The 14,141-nt window shown below is 40.2% G+C and overlaps 1 protein-coding gene across 2 annotated transcripts in view; it reads right to left on the bottom strand.

Moving 5' to 3' along the window:
* Nucleotides 1-14,141, bottom strand: part of SDK2 (sidekick cell adhesion molecule 2) — a 776,524-nt gene that overhangs the window by 412,555 nt on the left and 349,828 nt on the right. For both annotated transcript variants that reach the window (XM_073682549.1, XM_073682548.1), the window contains exon 2: nt 8,883-9,042. In XM_073682549.1, the coding sequence (XP_073538650.1) occupies nt 8,883-9,042 (160 nt within the window). The remainder of the gene's footprint in view (nt 1-8,882; nt 9,043-14,141) is intronic.

A 14,141-nucleotide genomic window follows, 5' to 3' on the forward strand; every position in this document is an offset into this window, starting at 1 on the left:
TCACTTTGAAATCAATAGGACATTTATCCTGGGTTGTATTTGTCAGACTTAGTACAGGAAAGTTCCTCTTTGGTCTCTATGCTCAGATGTAGAACAATTCAATGCGATAACAGAACACTGTCTGCCATAATCCAACATGCTGCAAAACATTATTGGGCTATTGATCTTTTTTTTTTACTGGATTCCAAATTGTTGAGATATCTCTGATAGAAGCTGTATTTCATGTCAAGCAATCTAGTCCTGTCTTTGTCTATTAAGTTATATGTCTTTGATCTCATTCTTTGTCCAAACTAAACTTGGTGGACAGCAATGGGTCATATTTCCAAAGGCCATGGGGACATTTATCCAAACTAACGTGAATAGAGATAGAGAAACAAAGAAAGAAAAAGTTTGTTGGTGAAGCACTGCTGTAAGGACATTCCTGGAGATGTAGATAGGGTGGAAATAGAAATTGGTTGGCCAGGAGCTGTTAAAAGGTCGTTTCTGGATATAGAGTTAGGGAAAAAGATAAAAAGAAGAAGTTGGTTGGAAAGGTATTGCTTGAACGACATTCCTGGACACATAATTAAGGTGGAGGAAGAGGGAAGAAGTTGGTTGGTGATTAGCTGCTAGAAGGACGTTTCTGGAGATGGAGTTAGGGTGGAGAAAAGGGAAGAAGTTGGTTGCTGAGGAGCAGTTAGGACATTTCTGGAGATGAAGATATGGAGGAGGCAGAAAGTAAAAGAAGTTGGTTGGTGAGGAGCTGCTGGAAGGATGTTCCTGGAGACAGAGTTAGGGTGGAGAAAAGGGAACAAGTTGGTTGGTGAGGAGCTGTTAGAAGGACACTTTTGGAGATGAAATAAGGGAGGAGATAGAGAGAAGAAGTCGGTTGGTGAGGCACTGCTGGAGGGACATTCCTGGAGATGGACTTAGGGTGCAGAAAGAGAGAAGATGGCTGGTGGGGTAGTGTTTGAAGACCGTTTCTAGAGACAGAGTTAAAGGACTATTTATTAGCAATGGACGTCAACACATTTTGTAACTGTACAAGACTTTTCATCATGGCAATTCATATGAAATGAAGTCTAAGAGTTAACATTTATCCCTGTGTTGTATGCAAGTTGGTGTAGGGAGACTTACAGGCCATGAAATACTACCCTGGGAATTTATGAGTGCAAATAGCCTCTTCAAATATTAACAGGTCAGGAACCCTAGTGTCACCTACTAGATGTAGCAATCCTAAAAGAAGCCGCCAAACCAGAAACTCCATTTGCAGACACATGTTTCAGGGTGTTATCCCCTCATCAGTGCAAAGCAGGAAAACTGGTTTGGCTGGGTGAGAGGTCTCTGACAGTTTCTCCTGTTGGATAGGGCCAAGTTGGTATAGGGAGACTTATCGACCATGCAATGCTACTTCCAATAGGTGGCACCAGAGTTTTTGAACTCTTAATGCACATACGAAATAACTTAACTCTGTCTCCAGGACCTAACGCCAAGCTTTTTTTTCTTCTTCTTCACTCTACCTTCACTCTTAATTGATTAAAAAGTCATTTGAGCCCAAGAAGCAGGGACAATAGCAGATATATACACAAAAGCTGTTACAGGTGAGCAAATCCAAACCCAGAGAGAAACCAGGGAGGAACATTATATAGGTCCATACCCTTACCATGGATCTTACTAGTTTTATTAAAGGTCCGTTAATTACCCCCTTACCCTAGCGCTCCTCCACTGCAGCTTTTTTGCCATTGTCTTCTTTGACGACGCCCCCAGGCGGTCATGTGACGCTGAGCAGGAAGAGCCTCCAGACACCACGCTCTAAACTGGGGTTGTGCAGGGCTCATCGGGTTAGCATTTTTACCGGCCCTCATTGTTGTTACACTGGCACACAGCTTCTGCTCATGATGCGCTCCCTGACTTCTCTTTTCACACATACTCTTACCATGAGAAGATGCCCAAGGAAGCGTTGTTTCTTCTTTTCCATTGCTCTATGGTTGCATACATGTCATTAATCCAAACTAGATTTTAGTATATAGGGGTAGTATTTGCAGGTTAAAGGATTTACAAAGCCACAGGTCCATCAAATCTTACTTATTTTTCAGAGAAGCAAATCCCTATGAGGTTGATGGCAATTTCCCGATATTGCAGGAAAAACAATTCCTTGCCAACTCTAAGTATGGCAGTTAGTTATACGGCTGAAAATCGATTTGCACCAACTCTGCTGCCTGTGTAACATTAAACTTTTACAGGACTAGAAAAAAATGTTGCTTTACTGTAGAAACAGCGCCACATCAGCCCATTGGTCATATCGGGTATTACAGCTGCATTGTTGTTTTTGGATAAAAGCAGCCATGTTTTGTTTGGTGTTTTTTTTATCAGTCTTTTAAATTAACACAGAAAAAGCAATAATAATGGGAGAAGAGAGAACATGCTGGAACGCTGAGTGTTTGAGATCTCTGTGATTTCGTGACACTCCTCAACTGGCTCGACAATAGTTTTCTCAATTCATTTTTCTCCAGTGCATTCAACTATTTATACATACATTGAGGTCAACTAAGGATTTCATTTGCCGCTGTTACTTGTGAAATATAATAGCTGATGCCTGTAAAAAAAAAAACTTCCCTGTGATAGAACGTCTTCTGTGAAATCTCACCGTGATCCATGACATCTCATTATATTATGAACAGCTGTCTGTGAAAATTCACTGTATACGGCCTAAACTCAGCAGCCATGGGCGGCCTGTTTAGATTTTTTGGGTATGGCTAACATCATGTATGTCATGGTTGCCATTTTTAGTACAAAAAAAGATTCATGTCTAGAATAATCTGCTTCTTTTTCTCAAGAAACAGCGCCTCTCTTGGCCATGGGCAGCTTAGCTCCATTCAAGTGAGCTGCAATTCTAGCCAAAGTCTATTTACAAGAGTGGCGCTCTTTCAGGAAAAGACCCCTTTTAATTATTTCTGTTTTGGCATTTGTAGATCCAAAAAGCTTACACTGGCAGAGCGCCATTAGCATAGATGGCATTATTCCTGCGCATTCTCACACTACAGCATGAGAATAACCTGGAGAACATTCATATTGTTGTAGTTATTTTGACAAAATATGCAACCCAAGGTGGATAGTTGTCTCTTATTTTTAAAAGCCCCATTATTCTCAGGAACAAAGACATGTTTTATTTTATTTTTACCAATGTTACCTGCCACCATTGTAGTCTCCTAGGCAAGGAGAGCAGTGCTTGCTATCTCTTTTTTTTATAGAGCTTGCGAGCGCTGCTCTGAAGCTATTCAGATCAGGCCAACTTCATGGACTGTCAATCAATCAGGAGTGTACCACCCCCAGGCAAGCATGATGCCAGGAGGCTGTGGAGCTGTGTGTCCTTCGAAGGGAACTTGTCAACAGATTTGACCATTCTAATTCACTCCTACGATGCTATATAACTTGAAAATCCCTTTACAAACTTATATCTATTAGTGTACTGTCAAGCTGCTATAATTATGTTTTTTTAAGTTCATATGCTAATCAGTAGCCAACAGTTTGCGTGGTGTGCCTGTACTGTGCCAAGTCACCCAGCTTCCTTTGATTACCTTGGATGACTTTGCTGACATGATCCACATGTCGCCTGACATCTCGCTCTCTGTCATACAGTATATGACATTAGCATGTTTGTTCTGGGACTAGGAATCTATCTTCTCTACATTTTAATCAATGGATCTTTGAATAATAATAAGTTCCACAATTGGATGTGTTTCAAAAAAATGTCCCTGTGGCTGAGATAATCTTATAAATGTGCCCCTGCTGTGTACTGTGTAATGGCTGTGTCTGACCATGCAGAGATGCTCCAGTTCATGGTCTGATCATACCACATCTCCTGGCCTTGGAAGGAAGCACAAGAGTTTATAGACAAGACTGCAGGGAATCACAGCTGATTCTTTCTTTCTTTCAGGTAAACATTGCTTAAAAACAGCATTGAAATGTTTTGCCTTACAAAAAGAATCAGCCATGATCCTATGCTGTCCTGTCTGTGTACTCTCTTTTGCTTCTCCCTCTGCCCAGCAGATGTGGTATGATCAGACCATGTTCCTGCACGGTGAGACACAGCCATTACACAGTACACAGCAGGGGCACATTTATAAAATTATATCAGCACTGGAACATTTATTTTTAACACATCCAATTGTGGAAATTATTTTTATTCCAAGATCTGTTAATTAAAATGTACTTGTTTGTGGGAAAATCCCTTTAAAGTAAACTTTTGGGGGATCTCATGCCAGTAGGCACAAAATTTGCTTCTGCACATTTACTATTTTTTTTCTCATATCCAAAGTTCACACCAAATTGAGTGCAATTACTTGAAAAAAAAAGGGGAAGATCGTTTTTGGTTTTATATTTTTTTTGTCAGGCGGGATCACCAGGGAGAGCTAGATGACTCAAGCGTAGAAATGCAGGGTCCGGGGTTGGTCTTCTCCAACTGAAGAGCAGTACAGTTGGATACACACTGGGGCTGCAGGTTCGGTGTGGGGTGTGGATTAGGCACCCCTCTATGGGTTTCAAGGGCAGACCCAGTAGCGCAACCTAATCTCACTAAAGCTGGGTACAACCGTGCTGGAGGAGTTACTGCTAACGGCACAGTGCAGGAGACATGCGGTGTAGTAGGGCTTACGCAAGATACGGTACATAGCGCAATCCTCTGAGCATAGTAATGGAGTAAAGAAAAGACAGACACATAGGCTAAGGACTCCATCTCCTTCTCCACTTGATTTTTTCATGGACCCATAGACTTGCATTGTCGATTTTGATGCAGTCCTTGGATCAAAATCGGACATGTATCCAGTTTTTGAAATGGACCACTCTATCAGAGGAAAAAAGCACAACCCCCTAAATATCATAGGTATGTCTGAATGAGCCCTAAGGAATAAGTAGTGGTTTGGAGGTGACTTAAAACCAAGATTTTTACAGGACTGAAGACAAAATGCTTAGCAAAGTGATCTGCGAAGTGAAATACCTTTCAATGCTGAATAGAATTATATAAAAAAAATATTAAAGTTTAGTCAGGCTATGTTCACACATAGCATTTTTGCACTGCTTCTATTTTTCTGCAGAAAAGCTGCTGCGTTTTACAGTACCAGCAAAAGCACTGAGATTTCACAACTCTCATGCACACGCTTATTTTTTTTTTCCTGACTGAATTTGAGAACTGCAATGTTATTTAAAATATGCAGCATGTCACTTCTATCAGTGATTTTACAGCATTTTTTCACCCGTAGAAGGCAATGAGAAAGTGCAAAAATGCTGCAAAAAATGCAGCAAACAGGTTTTGCTACATTTTTGCTGAATAAGCCTAATTTAATTAATTAAACATCTACTGCAGACAAATCACACGGAAAACGCAGCAAAAAAAATGCAACAAAAAAAGCAGCAAAACCTGAATTTTGAATGCAGCTTTTTCACTGCAAAACAGCAAGTTTTCGCTGCAGAAACAAATGCTGTTGGTGAACATAGCCACATTTTCTATGCTGGTCTAGTGCTGCAGTATCTTTTTGCTTGTTTTTACATTACTCCTTTGCACTTGTACCATTTACTTCACTTTGTTAAGAGGTGCTGACTCGCTTTGATTTTTCCAAAATGGCATGAGAATAACCTGAGTGCCCGCACTCGAGTCTCTGCTTTTCCTACTGCAGAGCTCAATGTGGTTTTATCATCTCAGTACCCTCGATGAGTTAGCAAAATAGGCGGAGGCGACCAAAATATTTTTGGTTTAACCTTATAAATGACCGAAGAGAATGAAACCTGCTCATACACAATCCAAATTCCTTACAACCTATATAAATGGAGGAAACGTCAGTGTGTAACCTTTTCTTCAAATATCACGGGACTTTGCATCAAAGCTACAATTACTCACTCCATTGGAAACAAAATTAAAAGCCTGTGATTCCATTCTATCACCGGGGTATTTCAGGCTGCGATTGTGCTGTAAAATAAAATTCCTTGGCACTGATGTTGCTGAGCATATGGCCTTCTGATTATCGCCATCCATTGCAGCCGCATTCCTTAGACTTTTGCAATTATATTCAGAATTAGCCTTGACCAAATGCTGTCAACAAGTCAGGCGCAGCGAATACAATACACTTTATATTCCAAGCATTGCAGGGCATTTTTTATTTATTTTTTTCACTGGAAAGTCGATATAATTCAACTTGTCACGCGGAGCGATGTGCGGTAAGACGGAGGTGACATACGTTAGCATTAATACTTGTAATTTGCCGAGGCACATATGCGTTTTTTTTTTCTTCTCCAGAGAATGCCATTTCAAAGCCATTACAAATATGAGGTCAAATACAAGTATATGGATGTCTTGTGTAACAATGTATGTTATACAGAGACATGAGGCCACGAATAATAGCTCACAATATTCTCGAAAAGAAAGTCGGGGATCAAAGGTCTCTGCAAAACAAATGCTTGTGAAAACAACACCGTCTATTAATCCGTACTGCAGAACTAATGCTACAATCTGTTTACCATGCTAACAAATGGATTTCAGAATGATAAATTGGTCCAAAAGATCAGCCGGGGTTATAGCAGGTAGTAATACGCCATGGCTCGGAGGGAGCAGGAACAGAAAGTGTGTCGATTCTGCAACCAATGCAAAATTTGTAACAGGACCCCCACCAATTATTTAGTGAACTGGTGACCTCAAGGCCTCCTCAGCACACCCTACCCTACAGCTGTCCTCCTGGATGGAGGATTTGCATGTTGACCTGGAATGAATTATTCCAAGCCCAAAAAGTATTTTTGCAATAGTCCACAGGGCATAAGAGTTGCAAGGCGCCCCACCAATTAACACACGGAAGTCAGAAGCAGATGTTCCAGAGCTAAAATTTGGAAACTCAAAGCACCTGTTACTTTGAGGAGGTTTTCTGGTTTCAGAAAACCCCTGTCCTCATCTACAGTTTAAAAAAAGCGTCTCTGAGAAGCTCCTGCCATCTACTCAAGCAGAGGAGTTAAGCTAACTGATTACCTGCAGCACCATCAACATGAAATCAGAGACAATAACAGACATTGAGAGCACAGGCGGACACTCAGTGCTGGACCTGGGAAGAGTGAGAAAAGAAAGAGCTTAAAAAAAAAAACCATACATGGGGGAAATGGGTTTTCTAAAAACAGAGAACCCCTTTTTTATTTACTGGTACCATATAGATACCCCTAAGGGCACCTTTTTTGATGAAGGTCTACCTGTGGAACGCCTTGCCTCATATGTCCTAATCCTAATCCCTTATATATAGTAGCCAACTGTACAGAATTTGTGCAGGACTGGCCCACATTTTTTGGAAACAATCATGCTAAATTTGAGAAAAGCAGGATGGGGTTTATATAAAGTGGGTTTTGCTACACAGTAGGGGTGGGACTTAAAGAGGACATTTCACCAAATGTTTCATGTTGAGCTAGACACACGATGTAATATTGGTTGTAGAGCAGAATAAAATGTTTATGTCTTGTTTTAATTTCATGTTTCCTTTACGGAGATATTAGCAATTAAAATATTGGCACCTAATGAGTTAACTTTAGTTAAGTGGGTGTTACCAGATGGTTTTCACTTGGGGCGTGTTTTTATTTTCCCTGTATGAGTTGCTATGTGAGAACACCCATTTGGACTTAACTAAAGTTAACTCATCAGTTGCCAATATTTTGATTGCTAATATCTCGGAGAGGCGAAATTAAGAAAAAAAAACAAAAAAGTTTTATTCCTCTCTGTCGCCACTATTACATTGTGTGTACAGTTCAACATGTAAAAATATAGTGAAAGGTCCTCTTCAAGGTTACCTATTTTACTATCCAAGATGTTGGTAAGTATATTGATATAGAAACTTCCAAAAAAGAAACTTTTCCTATAATAGTTAAGCAAATTTTTAACAATATATACTTCCCAACCATCCCATTTTTTTGCCAGTGAACAAAGCCTCTAAATGTATGCAGATATACCTAAACTTTGGCATTTCTAGAGGGTCTGTGCACATCAAGTTCAGATCTAGGGTGGAATATAAAAAGGTTGCCATCAATGAGACTGTAGATTTTGTAAGACTGAGGCAGCGTGGTTAGAATAAATGAATACTATGGTGGTGGTAGATCCCCACCATTGTTTAAAAGGTAGTGAAAAATTCTATAAAGCCTTTTATATAATGTCAAAAATTCAAGCAATAACAATAACATATTCTCATTATTGTAGTCTACAGCAAATACATGAGCAAGGAGAAAACACAAAGACATATCAACATAGGAGACCCATTGAGATTCCTTTGCTCATGGGCCAACATACATTTTCAGTCTTTCAGAAATTGTGTTACATATATTACTTTATTCATTTTCTAATTTTACTTTCTTTTATTGTTCCCATGATGGGACTTGAACCTGCAATTACTTGATCACTTGTACAATACACTACAATACTCTATTATTGCAGAGCATTATAAAATGGCTCATCTTCTATGATGCCCAGTCACAAGTTTTGCTTCATAGGTAAATTAACATGGCAGACACAGGGGCCTTCGGTTGGGCCCCTGACTGCCATCACAATATCATTAGCACCCAGCAATCATGTTGAGGAGGCTGATTGGTGTTAGAAGGGACACCTTCCCTGATTTCCATCTTCTCAAATGATGATAAAAGAAAAAGCTACAGCACTTGGAGCTAGTGTCCATCATAGCACTTAGACTCAGGTGGTGGCTGTATAATACAGCTGGCACCTCTGCTGAATGAAGTTGTCTCAGCTCCTGATCCCATGCTTTGTGAACATCACAATTTGGAACCTGGGCAGAGTGATCCCCGCAGGCTCCGTGGGCCCCGACACTTGCCTGGGCTCGCTGGGTGCTGGTGCAAGACCATGGTACATGGGCACCTATATCTTAATAACATACCTGTATTCCAGTGAGAATTTGGTAAGCTCTTTGTGGTCATGAAGCCATTTAAATTCGAGAGGCCAGCTCCCCTCCGCCATGCAGGTAAGGACAAGGCGATTCCCCTCCAGGTGGACTTGACTGCGCGCCGGCTCAGTCTTGAAGTACGGTGGGACGTCATCTAAAAACAGAAAGAAATAATGTGTGAGATCAAGTGGTGAGATATTCTAAAGTTCACAAATCGTCAACATTCCGACCGGCTTCATGCACTGAGCGGAGAGAATGGCAGCTCGGCGTGTATGGCCTATATGGAGTCCTCATAATTAATACATGCAGCGCTGAGAATGACGAGATGCGGGAAGAGGTGAGAAATGTTCAAATATATTAATACGGCAATGTACACACAGAAAGGAGATTTCACCGGCTAGAGAAAGAGGAACAAAAGGTCACGAGAAAAGGGCAAAGAGAAATGAAAGCTTGTATAACATCAGAGAATGGCACACACGCGCGGAGATCAGCCGGGCACCGAACCGCACATCTCGTTAGGGATCTAAACTGAGAACATAAAATGCGATAAACACCACAAAATACCAAGGCCGGGATGACAGGATACCATGGGAGATCGTATCACACGTATATATAAACTACGGTCAACTACAAACAGTGCCCTCGTGTATTAGCATTCGGTTAGATAAAAGTTATTCAATCCATGGATGAAGACCAAGAGGAAAAGCTTAAAGGCGATACCGTGGCCTCCACATGCTCTGTACACAACATAGCTAGTAAAAAGTAACACGGATGGCTTTTATCACATCATTAATCAGTTGGCATGATAAGTCTTCACACCCCGGGTATGGGGCCTGTGTGCGGTTATCACCTCTACAACATTTACAACAATTATGAAATAATTAGCTCATTAAATTTGTCATTAAAAATAACCTGTCAGTTACCATAAATATCTTCTTTTTTTTTCACTTGGTGTAAATGCCGCTTTTCTCCCGAATCCGGAGATGTTTTCCTTTTATTTCTGCGCCTCTCCATTCCTGAGATATGGTCCATTATTCATCGTGTGTAAATCTAGTGGTTTTAGCCAACTGGGTGTGGTCCTCAAGCCACCTACTTATGACCACGCACATTTGGCTATAAAATACTACATTTATACATTGGAAAAAGAAGGCCATATCTCAGGAACGGAGAGGCGCAGGAAGAAAAGAAAAACAACGCCGGAATCAGGAGAATGGCGGCATTTACATCAGGTAAAAATACATATTTATGGTAAGTGACAGGTCCTTATTGATTTAATAATGTTAAACCGTATAGACATATCAGATAGATTTAAAGAAGACCTGTCACTTAACATAAAAATGTATTTTTTTAACCTGGTGTAAATGCTGCTGTTCTCCTGAATCCGGCAATGGTTTTCTTTTATTTCTGCTCCTCTCCGTTCCTGAGATATGGCCTCTTCTGCCCCGTGAGTAAATCTAGTGTTTGTAGCCAACTGGCTGTGGTCCTCAAGCGACCCACTGATGACCACACTTACTTGGCTATAAGATACTACATTTATAAACAGGGAAGATGGGGCCATATCTCAGTAACGGCAAGGCATAGGAACAAAAGAAAAACAACACCGGATTCAGAACAGCAGCAGTTGCGCAGGGTATAAAAAAAATACATATTTATGGCAAGTGACAGGTCTTCTTTATTTATCAATGTTAAACTGTATAGATATCTCAGATAGAGCCAGTTGCCATAAATATGTATTTTTTACCTGGAGTAAATTCCGCTGTTCTGACTCCGGCGTTTCTTTTCCTTTTGTTTCTGTGCCTCTCCTTTCTTAAAAAATGATACTCCTTTCCCTGTAGATTTTTTATAGTAATAGTTAAGTATGTGTGGTCTTATTTGTAGGAGTATTCTTGGTGACCACGTCCAGTTGGCTAAACAAAAATCCCTAGAAGTATATACCAGAGCAGAGGAAGTCATATCTCAGGAAAGGAGAAACGCAGAAAGAAAAGAAAAACAGCGCTGGATTCAGAACAGCGGCATTTACACCAGGCAAAAAAAAAATCTATCATAAAAGTCTATACAGTTTACCACTGACAAATCGCTCTGGATGAATCCTCGTAGAAAGTGGTGAAACACATTAGATAACTATTAGGATAGTCAAGATCACATTTGTCTCCAAGATACGACATGACTTGATCGTCAGAGACATGATTGGAGTTGTACTTTTTCTACAGATGGAGAATAACAAGCTGGGACTGCTTCTCTAGACTGAATGATTTCCAGTGTTTTGTAACCAGAAAGCTCTAGGTAGACCTCCATATTCCTCACGGGCTGCCCTAAAATGATGTACAGTATACCTTCCCACAGACACAGTGCTTATTTTAGGTTTATCTCTATTATACGTACTTAAGGATTGTATGGAGAAGTCTCGTTAGATCCCGAGGGAAAAAAAGAGACCACTTTTAAAGTCAAGTATTTGAGGTATATACTGTGAAAAACTGCAAAGGCATAAGAATAATGACTTAAAGGATTGTCACAGCTCCATCCATTTTACTAACGTTACTTGAAATGAAACAGTCATCATATACCACTACTATAGTGTTACAGAGGATAATAATAATTTTTTAAAGATGTCACTCTCTAAAACTTGGAAAACTAATGGAAAAATAATGGAAGTGAGAGTGAAGAGTCATGTGGGTGAGTAAGTGAAGAGTCATGAGGGTGGGTAAGTGAAGAGTCATGAGGGTGGGTAAGTGAAGAGTCATGAGGTTGGGTAAGTGAAGAGTCATGAAGTTAGGTAAGTGAAGAGTCATGAGGTTGGGTAAGTGAAGAGTCATGTGGGTGGGTAAGTGAAGAGTCATGTGGGTGGACCTGGACTACAGAGAAGTCATGCAGACCTTTGATTGAACTCCCACAGGCCAGAATATGTCAGATGCATCCAGTACATGCAAAATTATAAGAATTGCACTGGCCTTGGCTTCATCTGCACACTGTGCTATTACTGCTGGTGTGTAATGATATATCAATCAAGCCAGGAGTGCATGACTTCTGAGGAGATAGGGACTACCCACTTTAGTTTTCACACATCGTTTGATTTACTCTATGCGTTTATTTATTCCTTTATGTTGCATAGGGCTTTTCAGATAATTACATCGTATGAGACCTATTATCAACCAGTTTAATCCTATGGACCCGGTTTGGGTAGGACTTGTTCTATTTAATATATCAGTTCTATGTTCCTTTTTATTTGGCAGCCTATCCTCTCTGCTTTTGAAAACATTTTCTACTTCAATGTCCCCAATGTTCTGGATTTTCTCACTACATTTTCTTGGAACTCCTTCTTTTCACCCAAATTCATACGTTGCAACCATTGCACATTTTTTTCTGAAACTGTGGCAAAACCACAGTGTTTTAGCGGCAAGTTTACGTACTGTGATTTTGCAGCAATTTTGGAGGGCTTATCTTTAATTTGTTGCCTAAGTGCACCCTTCTACCAATGATTTTACACTCTTCTACTTTTTATCCGCAATTTCTGGATATTTGCACATTATTTTCTGAAACTGCGGCAAAACCACAGTGTTTTAGCGGCAAGTTTCCGTAGTTTGATTTTGCAGAGATTTTAGAAATATTAGTTGCTCAGTGGAAGGGCTTATGTTTTATTTGATCCTTAGTGCACCCTTTTTCCAATGTTTTTTCACTCTTCTACCTTTTATCTGCACCTTCTAGACTCTCAAATTTCTAAACCACTAAACAATTTGAAGTCAAAATCAAGTTGAGTGCTATACTTTGTAGACGATAGACCGATAGCAATGTCGCTTGTAAGAATGAAGAAAGTAAATTTATCACACCAGCCAATGCTGCAGTGCCGAATGTGTCATTAGAAGTGCTACCTGCAGTTTCATGTAAATTAATTGCTTACGATTTATTATATCACCTCTGTAAATTAATTTTATGGAAATTTGCAAAGCTAAAAAAAGCTTTTATAACTTTGGTTTGTATATAAGTAGTAGATTTTTTTATACGGCTGAAAAGACATCATCCATATATAACATTGAGAAACTTCATGTATTCTACCTGCACTCTCATCCATTAAATAGCACTTAATCCGCACCCAATTTATGCTCCCATCCACAAGTGGCGGAGCCGGTGTGCACCCCAGAAAGCTTTTATTTCTTATTCCACATCCCATAATTTGCGCCTCATCGGTAAAGATTCTCAGTATGATATCATAAATTGTTATATTGTCCACTATTGTAGAGCTCTGGTCGGATGCCTGATTACCATTTAAAATAATCCTTGGCCCAGCGTGGAGCTAATCCTCTGTAAATATTGCAGCGGAGATCATCAGGTGCACCGGGCTCCCTGGAGGAGCGCCACTTTAGGCAATTACTGTTCACTTTACATCTTGTCCCTCGAAACTAAAGTATTGTCCTGCATTGTGTTGTAAAGATGGTGCCAACATCTTTGTGAGATGATATTGAAAATGAGCTACTTTCATGACCGACAGCCACTTTGGCAATGACTTGTTAGCAAGTGGGGTCAACGGAAAGCTCATCTTTTACTATCACAGGATTTATTCTGACTTCAAACATGAGAAAAAAAAATTAAAGCATGTCATATTGCACAAAAGTCATATCGGAGTTGTGCTCTCTTTGGTTTGGGGCTCCCTTGGCAAAGGTAATAAACCAGGTGCACATTTAGGCTAAGGCTACAAAGCAACAATGACATCACAACATGTGGCTCGTAATATTACATTATGGCATTGCATCTAGAGATTGCCAATCTGAATGCTCTGTGACCCGCGAGATAATGCGCCCACAACACAACTTCTCAACCTGATACATTTTGGGCTGCACTTGACTTTTTTTAGCATAAACCGTAAATCACTTTCGACTTTGACTTAAGCCTTATTCAGACGTCCAAATTGCATGGAGTCATTATAGTCTATGGGGCTGTTCACCTGTCCGGGTTTATTTGCGGACCATTTGATGGCGAAAAAACTCACGTAGACATTCTTTTTTGGACTTGCGGACCATTTGATGGCAAAAAAACTCACGTAGACATTCTTTTTTGGACTTGCGGACCATTTGTTGGCAAAAAAGTCACGTAGACATTCTTTTTTGGACTATGTTAGGCCTCATTCAGACATCGCTTTTTCTCACGCAAGGAAAAAAATCTGATTACTTGGAGTTTGATTAGAGCTTGATCTGAGCGTGGTCCACGTGTCATCAGCTTTTCTCGTACCTAGAGAAAAAACATTCTCCATCTTCTCCTTTC

The sequence above is a fragment of the Phyllobates terribilis genome, unplaced genomic scaffold (assembly GCF_046119375.1).
Source record: "Phyllobates terribilis strain yellow unplaced genomic scaffold, ASM4611937v1 Scaffold_5__5_contigs__length_657084704, whole genome shotgun sequence".
Classification (NCBI taxonomy): Eukaryota; Metazoa; Chordata; class Amphibia; order Anura; family Dendrobatidae; genus Phyllobates; species Phyllobates terribilis.